The 11794-nt window shown below is 41.2% G+C and overlaps 1 protein-coding gene across 1 annotated transcript; it reads right to left on the bottom strand.

Annotated features, from left to right (window-relative positions):
* Positions 1-217: 217 nt before the first annotated feature.
* DUSP9 (dual specificity phosphatase 9) lies at positions 218-11251 on the bottom strand. The gene is made up of 3 exons (XM_070935150.1): positions 10649-11251; positions 4827-5249; positions 218-1310 (listed from the first exon to the last, which is right to left on the bottom strand). The coding sequence occupies exons 1-3, from the start codon at positions 11004-11006 to the stop codon at positions 1012-1014; spliced, it is 1080 nt and encodes a 359-aa protein (XP_070791251.1). The 5' UTR covers positions 11007-11251; the 3' UTR covers positions 218-1011.
* Between the last annotated feature and the right edge of the window lie 543 nt (positions 11252-11794).

An 11794-nucleotide genomic window follows, 5' to 3' on the forward strand; every position in this document is an offset into this window, starting at 1 on the left:
CTTTTGTAATCTGTTCTGGTGACATAAATGCCTAGCATCAAAAAACTTAAAAGTTGCAGATTCTCAAACCCATTTCTGCAGTTCCTGTACCACAGGACCTAATCAAAGGTTCTTTAAGACATCTCCAGAGGTTATGTTTATATAAGCTGCTACACTGATTCCTCAATTCTATGATTCATCCTGGTCTTAACTAGAGAGATCTGGGAAATTCTGTGGTTTCATTTCTAAAATATAGGACTCTGCATTAAAAATTTCTATAAGATATTTTTTAGTCATTCCAGGATAACCATGTTAGAATTACATTCCAGCATCTCACTTCTCAAACTGAAAGAAATGATTCTAGAGCAGCCTGCATCAGTTAAGAGGTCATCATTTGGCCTTGTTCACTGGAGGTATTGGGAATGGGAACTTAACACATCAGCTGGTGAATGCACTATCATCCCACCAAAAATCCTGCCTGCAGAAGATTCTTATGGGAGAGCTGCAGGTCTCTGCCTAATTTCTGCATAATGGCTGGAGAAGGAGAAACACAAGAAAACCATAAAACCTTCAATATGTGATCAATATCATTAATAACCGGCAGGTTCCAGCCCTGACATGTTCCATTTCAAATATTTAAATTTTAAAAGAGGGTAATCTGGATCAAGTTCGAGATGCTGTAATGACCAGACCCAACATTCCAGAAATAGGGCCCCCCAGAAAAGTGTTGGTTTCTTGGTCTGTACAGAGCTCTTGGGAGAAAGGGAGGAGAAGAGTCTTTGGTTATTGGTGTGGCCATGTCAGTCTCGCTGTGTGATTAGTAAGGACACCATTGCTGTTGATATTTCAGAAAACCCAAAAGGCAATGAGAACCTTTGCTGGAAGTAGCAGTTGTTCCTGAAAGAGGCACCTCCCTCTCTAGTGTGAGGTATTCAGTTGGTCCCAGAAGATTCTGCCACCAGGGCAGGCAGAAAGAACCAAGAACAGGAGGTGTTGGTGGACAATGACAAAAATGTAGCACCCTTCTGGCTCCTACGTGGGATCCAGCTCAAAGACACTGTCATTGGTTGGTGAGGTGAAGAAACAGGTCTGGTCTGAGGCTGGCCGCCGACTGCCCTGGCTAAGCCCCAGGGACTTCTCAAAATCCAGCAGCTGTCCCATGAAATTGAAGTTAGGTGAGATGTTGGACTTCTTTCGCTTCACCAGATCATAGGCATCGTTGAGAGACAGGTTGAGCTTCTGCATGAGGTAGGCTACAGTGACGGTGACTGAGCGACTGATCCCTGCCAAGCAGTGCACCAGAATGCCGCAGTTCCGAGAGAGGGCCTCATCTGACAAAGAGATAAGGGATAGATGGTCAAGTGAATGCAATCATACATAAGAGTCACCACTTCTAAGCAAGTGGAATTCATTAACAGTGAGCTGGAAAAATGAAACGGCGCATCTTTATTTCTGTGACACATTTCTGATCCAAGAGAAACAGCTTTCTGTATGACTTTGCATTTTCCCATCTTTGTGCCTGGTGTATAAGAAGTCGTCAAAGCCGACAAAGTAAGATCTATCACAGTTAAAGCAAAAAGGAGACTTCAATTTCATAATCAGTCATATCCATATTGCAAAAACTGATTTGAAATGAGAGCATGATTTGAAATCACTTTGCTATGATATTGTCCAGTAGTCACAAATTGATTTTGTAGATGCATATTAAATTTTGTTAAGCAACCAGAAATACCTTTCTAACTGAGGAAAAACCTTTAACAATAATTCATTTTGCTTATTCATGATCTAAACATTAATACTGAGGTGTCATATCCTACATAGCATTGCAGGCCATACTAACATATTATCAAGATGACACAAGATCTGGGAAAGATGAAACGACTGATAGCAAGGGAAGAAAAAACTTTTGATTCTTTTAACACTGAAGCTAAAGAAGATGTCAATGGCAAAAAGAAAGAAATGGGTGGGAATGTTTCTGGCTAGACAAACCAATTAGAGTGAGAAATGTCATTACAAGTAGTCCTTGGCTTATGACCAACCCCAAAAAGGGGACTTATGATCTGTATTCAAAGTTCAGACAGTCGCGTGCCCTCCATGGTCACATGACCGAATTTCAGGTGCTTGTTAACACAGTCGTATTTATAGTCATTTGCAGCATCCTGTGATCATGTGACCATGATTTATTATGGTTCTATTGAAAACCAGCACTTGCTTTTGCTTAATGACTGCTGCAAAAAAGATCTTAAAATCAGGTTGGTCACATTTTAAAACTGTTACAAAATAAGACCATAATGGGCAGGTTCCATTTCAGTTATATTTTGAGGGCTACCTGTATTAATACTGCAAGTTCAATTAGTGCAAAGAGCTGGCCTTTGACTACTTAGCTTCCATTCCCCCCTCCTCCCTCCGTTCTTGTATACGCAAAATCCTCTGGCCCTGCGCAAAAACCTGAGCCAGTTTGGACTTCCACACTTGTCTTTTGGCAATATGAGTGGAAATTAGCAGAGGATACCTGAAAATGCCTCACTCTGAATAAATTTCACAGCAAATCACACTGAATTAAACCCCATTTTCCATTCCCTTAAGTTATTTTTGCACAGGCTTTGAGTCCTATTTACTGTATCTCATCCACTTGAGGGAAAAAGAGCTGTTCTGAATAGCATGATAAAAGGATCAATGTGGAAACCTGACAAGTTTTAGGGAGCTGTCAAGACTGGGTGCATAGTTTAGGCCCCCAGAGCCTTCCTCACAGCATGGGGGCCAGCCATAGCATAGATCAGTGATGGCTAACCTTTTTGCCATCGCATGAAAAAAGCGGGGGAGTGTGGGGGGGTCGCACCCAAGCCCACATCCATAATTCAATGCCCCCCACACCCTGCCCCTCCACACATGCGTGTGCTCCCCCCTGTGCTCCCCCCGCTTTTGGCACATGACAGCAAAAAGGTTACCGGTGAGCCCAGTGGGGCCCATTTTTCACCCTGCTCAGGCTCCACAGGCTTCGAGCCTGGGGAGGGCGAAAACTGCCTTTCCCACTCCCACACCCCGGAGGCCCTCCAGAGGCCAGAAATGGCCCATTTCCTGACTTCCAGTGGGCCCAGAAGACCCAAAAATTAGCTGGCCGGCATGCACATGCACACTGGAGCTAAGCTAGGGCAACACTTGCATGCCCACAGATATGGCTCTGCGTGCCATCTGTGGTACACATGCCATAGGTTTGCCATCACGGGCATAGATCATTCTATAACTGATATGCAATAGAAGACTTCTGAGTGCGACAGACCAGTAATATACATTGGAAGCCAAAGTATCCAGATCTTCTTTGTTTTGGTCTTTGCACATACTTTGGCAACTCATTATAATGGACCCTGGGTTGGAAAAATTTCAGTTTCTTTACCACCTGACTACAGAAGAACATTCTTTTCCAACTTAGGGCAGAGAATGCAAGCACCCTCAATAATCGCCATGTTATTTATTGGAGATTATCATTATAGAGACCACAGAAAGCCTTACAGAAATCTTTGAAATCTAAACAATGTTATTTATTTATAAAGGGTTTCTCCCTTACAGCTGACCTCTGGAGAGACAAGCATGGCTAGACTTCCATTTCCAGGAACACATGTAGTTCGAGAGTGACCAGAGGCCAGGGAAATTACGGTAGATCACCACTTCCATTTGGGCTTAGAAGATCCTCCCCACAAAACCGCTTTACAGAGGAATAATCATGTTAATTGATTTTCAGCAGCTAACCTTTTTAGCTGTGGAGTAATATATGTGTGAACAGGACATAATGTGTTTCACAGGGGGAATTGTTGGTTTCTAAGGGGGCCTAAATGCTTATAAACACTGAAAATTAGTAGGGGCACAAGAAGGGGGAAGTTAGAAATCAGAGCTTTTTTTAAAAAAAAAAGTTGTTTCTTTTTGTTTTTTAATATACATAAACAACTATAACGATATAATGGAGACTTTAGTATTGTTAGACTTAAGATAGAAACCTTTATTATATTATAAATAATTTAAGTTATTTTGCAGTTTTTATTAGTCTTAACATTGAGTTTTAGATGTACATTTTAAGCATCTTTATCTTTATCAACATTTTGTTGTAATTTTGTTGCTTGTATCCTTACGATTTATATTGATATTGTTTCCTGATTGCTTATTTGTACCCTATGACTATAATTAAGTGTTGTACCTTATGATTCTTGATGAACGTATCTTTTCTTTTATGTACACTGAGAGCATATGCACCAAGACAAATTCCTTTTGTGTCCAATCACACTTGGCCAATAAAAAATTCTATTCTATTCTATTCTATTCTATTCTATTCTATTCTATTCTATTCTATTCTATTCTATTCTATTCTATTCTATTCTATTCTATTCTATTCTATTCATATTTGAGAAATCCGTTAATATTGACAGTTTTAAAACTGGTCTAAATAGTTGAATTATCCATTTAATGGTTGGCTTGTTCATTTGTTTAATTGTATATGCGATCCAGAGTCACAAGCAAGTGACTCTGCTTGTGCTTGAGATTGAGAGTTATATAAATTAAATACAAAAATCAATAATTTCCCCCTTCATTTTTAAAGGTTTAAGTTATCTAAGCATTGAAATGTTAAAAATCTGCAGTCAAAGCTGTATGAATATCACTGTACCCAAATTACATAATGTACTATTTGTGTTTTATAGTGGCAATGAGTGCAACGTTGGGAGACCTGAAAGACCAGGTTACAGATAGATCCTGGAGGAAATCTATGTGGTTGCTAGGAGTCAAAAATGATATAAGCACACAATCCATCAAATCATCATCATCGTGGTACTATTACCCTTCAACCTGCTGACACTCACCAATGAAATCAATAGCTTCAGGGAAGAACTGAGAAAGGTTCTGGCTCCAGTGATCTGAGATGGGAATTTGCTTGTAGTGGAAGTCGCCATTCTTCTCAAAGAGGTTTGGGAGGTTTGGAGTCACATTGAGGATATAGTGGATACCCAGTTTGGCCAGAGTGTCCATGTTGGCAGAGTCACGGGCACATCCCAGGTAGAGATTGGGTAGGATCTGCACAGGAAAGGAGGGGGGACTCGTGCCTTCAGACTCCATACCGCTGCTTAGGGGCTCTGACTCGGCATCTGAGCCATCTGAACTTAAGCTCAGGCCTCCCAGCCCCACGATGGGAGCCGCCAGAGGAACAGGAGAGCTGCTGGTACTGGCTGTATCCAGATTGGTTTCACAGAGATGGGGCCATTCAGCCTGGAATTTATTGAAGCCTCCTGGAGGAATGACAGACCCAAGAAAGAAAAGTATCAGTGTTATAGGATGGCATCAGAAGCTCCCCAAATGTGGCAAACCTTGTTTTCTACCCAACCCGCAACTCATTTGGAAGATTTATCCATATCCAAGGTAGTAAGCTGTATAAATCAGGAGTCTCCAACCTTGGCAACCTTAAGCTTGGCGGACTTCTGGGAGTTGAAGTCTGCCAGGCTTAAAGTTGCGAAGGTTGGAGACCCCTGGTATAAATAATTCAATTTCACCACAATTGAGCCCAAAATTTCTGTTGCTAAACAAGACAGCTGTTAAATGAGTTTTGCCCTATTTTATGTCCTTTCTTGTCAGAGTTGTTATGTGAGTCACTGCAATTGTTTAGTTAGTAACACGGTTGTTAGATTAATCTGGCTTCCCCATTGACTTTGCTTGTCAGAAGGTTGCAAAAGGTGATCATATGAGCCTAGAACACTGCAACTGTCATAAATATGATACAGTTGCTAAGCAGCCAGATTTTGATCATGTGACCATGGGGAGGCTGCAATGGGTGTAAGTGTAAAAAATGGTCATAAATCACTTTTTTCAGTGACTTTGTAACTTTGAATTGTCACTAAACAAATGACTGTAAATCAAGGCCTACTTCTTGCTATATTTTTATATCATATTTTCATGCTGGAATATATTCTGTTTTTGTAGCTTTTTGCTTTTATAGATTATTACATTGTTTTGTAATTCTATGCGAAAAGCACCTCAAAGTAGTTGGAAAAATATAAATACATAAAAAAAACCTATTGAATTAAAAAGGTTATCAAAATATAGACAGCAATAAGGAGGGGGGATTGGAGAAGAAAAACAAAAGCAGGATTAAAAACATTAATCCAACATTTACACAGAAAACACCTAGCTGGCCAAATAGATCATTCACAGAAACCTCATGAATTTGGCGTAATGTACGGGACAGAGGGAAATAATTTCAGAATATTGGCACCTCTGCAGATGGATTTCACCACAGTGAAAGATTATTTAAAGAATTTATATTGCTGCCCAACCTGAACAATGCAACTTGCGGCACTTATAAAAAAGAAGCAATCCAAGATAAAACAACAATAAATAATAATCAGTAGGTGAAATTGCTACACAAGGACCCATGTGACGGGCTCTCCCCTGCTAAGCCCATGAACCATCCAAATCTTTAACAAAAAAGGCCATCAATTACAGTAGTCCCTGACACAGAACAATAATTAAGCCTGGCAATTATGATCATAAATTGTGATGGATGTAAAGTGGATCACCAAGTGACCAGATCCGTTTTTATGACCTTTGTTGCAACAGACATTAAGCAAATGTTGTGGTCGTAAAGTGAACACTGAGGACATTAACCAAACCTATTTTTTGTTATGGGCCAGTTTTTGTCAGAAGACGTAAATAAATGCTGATTTCCAGCAAAAATGTGATAAATCATGTAACTCTGGGGCACTTCAAATGGCTAAAAATATAGGCCTGTTGCCAAGTGCCCAAAACATAGTCAGGGTGGGCAACGTTGGAGTTTCAAAACTGAATTGTGAGTCCCTTTTGGAGACTCGTCGTAACTTTGCACAGTTGGTAAGCGACTGATCCTAGATCAATCCCTCACTGATCGTCACTTGAAAAAAACTAAGAAGGCCAGAATCAGAAAACATTCTATAATATGGCAATAGCAAAAAATTTCCATTTTGTCCCCAAGAAACCTATGTGGACGTGAACATGACTTGGATTTGAGGGAGTTTTTCTATTCAATGGATGGCTTAATTTGCCATATTTCTATACTTGAGGAGGTCATCAGAGTTGCAAAACTGGATAAAAGAAATCGATCCACTCCCAGCACTTTTTTTTCAGTTTGGCTCCCCCTTCTACACTCCCCCTTCTACACTTGGCTCCCCCTTCTACACTCCCCCTTCTACACTCGGATCAAATGTAGGAAGCATGACACATAGCATTCAAATATTCTCTGTTAAAAAATGGAAGTGGGCCTTGCAAAAAATGACAAGGAAGTGGGCCAGAGAAGATTCTTGTCTGAAACTCTAGAGCTGGGTGTCAAACTCAAGGCCCGAGGGCCAGATTTGGCCCATGGGTTGTTTAGAACTGGCCAGTGGGGCCGCCCTGGAAACAGGGAAGGACCGGCCCATGGTGCCTCTGCCAGTAAAAACCAGGGTGTATTTGATTTAAATTGAGTTGATTTAAATCACAATTTAAATCATGATTTAAATCACTAGTAAAAAGGTTTGATTTAAATCAACTCGATTTAAATCATAATTTTTAAAGAGCAACTGTCATCTCTGCTACTCCTTTGCCCACTGTTGACTCACCGATAGTCCCAGTGTTGCAGAATGTACAGCCTCATGCTACATAACTAAGCTCCATTTCATGCTGAATAAACTAAATTATTTATGTATCTTAAATAGAAAACTATCTTACAATAGATTTTTACCCCAAAAGTTTTGTATTAAAATAAATTAGATAAAAATCAAAAAAATCCGATTTAAATCAAAAAAATCCGATTTAAATAAAAAAAAAATCTGATTTTTTTTTTTTTTTAAAAAATCATTGATTTTTATCCACCCTGATAAAAACGGAGCTCGGGAGGGCCGAAGGAGGCCGTCGCAGCCAGAAATGGAGCTCGATAGCCCGTTTTCTCTGGCAGAGCGCTCAGGCCACCACAGGCGCCCCCTACACGAGTGACGTCGAGCTGGCCACGCCCATCTCGGCCATGCCCATTCCAGCCCTCCGAGGTTAAACAACCCTGATGCGGCCCTCAATGAAATCGAGTTTGACACCCCTGCTCTAGAGATCCATTGCCTCTCCTGAGGCAAACCTCAGACCCCTATGATTTAATTCAATAACTAGATCCTTCTCCATTGCAATTCTGGAGACCAGTGCTGTCCAACCAGAGTGACCATTGTTTAATTGGATGTTCAAACCTTTTTGACCAAGCCCTTTGAAGCAAAGTTAGAAGTCCTAGGGTAGAAATATGACTAGTGAAGGGATATAAGCACAAGGATTACGATGGGAGAAATGTCTTTTATCTGTTTTTATTAGTTAGTGATCTCCTCCTCCTAGCAGTGGACAATGATATGGCCAACTGTGAAGATAACCAAATTATTTAGCTTGACATGAAAATAATGTACATATACATATACACATAGAGATTGTCCTTGACTCATGTCAGTTTGAAGTTATGACAGAGCCCCTCCCCCCTTCAAAAGAGGGTCTGTCTTATCAGCTGGATTTCAAGTTCCAGTGGCTGAACTCCCGCTTGGGGGTCATGCGATCACCTTTTGGGCACTTGGAAACCCGTGGTCACATGACGATGATTTACAACAGTTTTTTCCAGAAACTGGTGTTTACTTCTGATTGCCTACAAAAAGCACCCACTGCGGACAATAGGTTTGCTTAATGACCACTGCAAAAAAGATTGCAAAATTGGGCACAGTCACATGATGACTTTCTTAATGACCAGTATGACTTACAACTGTAATTCTGGGCTCAGTTATAGTCATAAGTTTGGAGACTATCTGTACATGCATATAACTTGATAGCGTCTAATGTAGTAGCAGCTGGCTGTGAAGAGGATTTGGGGGAAGTCATTACATTTTTTTAATGAGCCATCATTATAATAATCTATAGATCAAACTATTGTGAAAAATACAAATTTCAGAATACAGAATACAGGTGGCCAAGCTAAAATGCCAATATGGGTCATTCTCAACTTACGACCACAATTGAGCCCAATATTTTTGTTGCTAAGCAAGGCAGTTGTTAAGTGAGTTGTTCTTCATTTTATGACTTTTTTTGTTATAGTTGTTAAGCAAACTGCAGCTGTTAAGTGAATCATATGGTTGTTAAGCGAATCTGGCTTCTCCCATTGATTTTGCTTGTTGGAATTTGGCTGGGAAAGTTAGAAATGGTGATCACATGACCCCGGGATAGTGCATCTGTCGTAAGTACATGCCAGTTGCCAAGCACTCAAAATTTGATCACGTGACCATGGGTGCTGAAATGGTCACGTAAAAAACGGTCATAAGTCACTTCTTTCAGTGCTGTTGTAACTTGCAACGGTCACTAAACGAATGGTTGCAAGTCAAGGACTACTTGTATTGTCTTTATAAGCAAATTATGTGAGTATGCTTAGAACCCAGTGCATGAATCTGGTTATCATATCTTTAAAAAGGTATTGTTGAGTTTGAAAAGTTACAATGGCTAGCGTTTTCTAGCTTTTAAAAAAAGTAAATAATGGGGAATGTAATGGAGCTCTGGAAAATAATTCCTTGTAGAAGTGGGCACAGAAAAGTTATTTCCACATTCGATGTACAGTGAAACATTCAGAAGAAAGAATAATGAGACCTTCATTCAGAACGTAATTGTTACCTGAAATTCCTTACTGCAAGAAAGCCACCAACCCTACTACTTTTGAAAGACAATTGAAGAATAATAGACATTAGCTCCGTCAGTGGCTATTAATCCTGATGGCTACGTATCACTTCCAGTAACATATCTGTGCATGAATGTGAGAATGGTACTGTGCTCTTGATCTTAGTCATGAATTCTCAGATGTAGCTGGCTGGTCACCATAACATGGGATGCTTAATAGATGGTTCTAACTGTGCCAAAAAGGGAGATGTAATTCAAGTCAGCTAAGGTGGGCATGTTCCTAGTCCCTTCCCCTAAATATTGCCATCTGATGAGAGTTAGGAAGTGTGCCATTTTGGGGCCACCCTTGCCCTATCGAATGTGTCCCCTGAAATTTGATAAACCTCTGTCCACATATTTATTTTATTTATTTGTAAAATGTATTTGGTCGCCCATCTTGCCACATGGTAAAACTTGGAAGACCTGGTTTTACCTTCAGGTGCTGGGATAAGATGAAGTGATTGCACATCAGAAGTCTCACTTGGTGCCAGGTTTTTGTTGTTTTTAATGCATTTAGGTTTTATAATATGGGTTTTGTGCTTTTAACTCTTTGATTGGGAGCAGCTCAGAGTTGGTTATAAGACGGGTGGCTATATCAATGTTTTATATTAATAAGTAAAATAAATTAAGTTTGCATTCATTCAAACCAATGGATTTGTCACCTGCTTCCTCTGTGGCACACTGGGATCTCACCCATTTGAACGGTTGAAGGACGAGGAAGTACAAACTAGCAGGGCAGGGAAAGACAACAAATAAGTAGGATAAAGGAAAACCTGTTGTATTCCTCATCCCTCAATTTATTGGTGGATTTTTACACTTCAGAAGGGAGTATTCCAGCAACCACAATTTTGGCCCCGCTCCATGTTTAGTCTGCTGCACCAATCAAGAATCAATCTAGAAGCTAGCATTAGTCAGTTATTTCTTTCTCCCACAGAGACAGCTTTTTTTAATGCACACCTACCCTGCAGGTAGTAGGCCAGACAGCCCTCCTCTCGGAGCTTCTGCAAGAGCGTGAGCAGCACTGATTCTTCTTCTTCCTCCTGGTTGTCCGGCCGAGAGAGCTGGATTGTCCCCTCATCGTACAGCAAAACCATATTCTCACAGAGCCCCTGAGGGGGGCCAGGCAGCAAGGACCGGACCGCCAGACTCCCCTTCCGAAGGCGGCGCAGTAGTAGTCCTGGGAGGGCCACGCTCAGGGCCCGCTCCACATGGGATGAATCGTATAGATCCCGGCTGCGGCAATCAAGGATATGCAAGCACGGAGAAGGAGAGGCCAACTCGGCCTGCAGCCACACCGTCGACTTGCCCAGGTCTTCCATAAGGCTGTATGCCACAGTTTAGGTGGCCAGAACTGTCTTGATCCAAAGCTTTGGGTCAACCTTGGCAGAATTTCTGGGTAGTGTCTGAATTTTCCCACTCACAAAAATGCATCAAGAGGAGAAATCATACTTGCCACTTAAATTGTTCCCCCTCTTTCAGTGCTTTAAAAGAGTGTATGTGTGTGTGTGTGTGTGTGTGTGAGAGAGAGAGAGAGAGAGAAAGAGAGAGAGAGCAAATGCACACACGTAGGGGATGGCTCTGCCAGAAGGCAGGAGAATGCTCCAAACCAGGGGATTGGAAGATCCCAAGTTCTTGCTCCAGAGAAATGTCTACATTGTGCTGCCAGTGTAGATGGTCTTGTCCTCCATCCAGTTTTTGCTAGAAAAACAAGAAAGGGGCATCCCAGAGCACGACATTGTGAGCAGAAGTCATCTTTCGTTCTACTGGCAGGAAAAAAGAAGGAGTTGCAGCCTTTCCAAAGAAAGATGAGGACATCAAACAAGGCTGGGATTTCCCGAAGGTCTGAAAAAGAAAAGGTCTGATGAAGGAATTGCCCCAAACAATTAGCGGTATTCAGATGCTGCTCTGCTTTGCTTTCAATATCCCTGATTAGCGTGGCTTACCAAAGATCGGCCGCTATAAAGGCTACCGGATGAAACTTCATCTCTGTAAATCCTGAGTGTTTATCTTGTTTATCTGAAATAACCTTTGTGCTGTTGCTGCTCTTTTGAGTTACTGCCTCAGCTTGGCAGGCTGAGCAGAGCCACCACATTTATGGCCAGCCTGA

The sequence above is a fragment of the Pituophis catenifer genome, unplaced genomic scaffold (assembly GCF_029215685.1).
Source record: "Pituophis catenifer annectens isolate HBS135680 unplaced genomic scaffold, rPitCat1.0.hap2 SCAF_2, whole genome shotgun sequence".
Classification (NCBI taxonomy): Eukaryota; Metazoa; Chordata; class Lepidosauria; order Squamata; family Colubridae; genus Pituophis; species Pituophis catenifer.

Coding starts and splice junctions, on each gene's coding strand:
- DUSP9 (XM_070935150.1), bottom strand. CDS start 11,006: ATGGAAGACCTGGGCAAGTCGACGGTGTGGCTGCAGGCCGAGTTGGCC. Junction 5,250..10,648: donor TCTGGCCTACTACCTGCAGG/GTAGGTGTGCAT, acceptor TCATTCCTCCAG/GAGGCTTCAATAAATTCCAG. Junction 1,311..4,826: donor TGAAGCTATTGATTTCATTG/GTGAGTGTCAGC, acceptor TCTCTTTGTCAG/ATGAGGCCCTCTCTCGGAAC.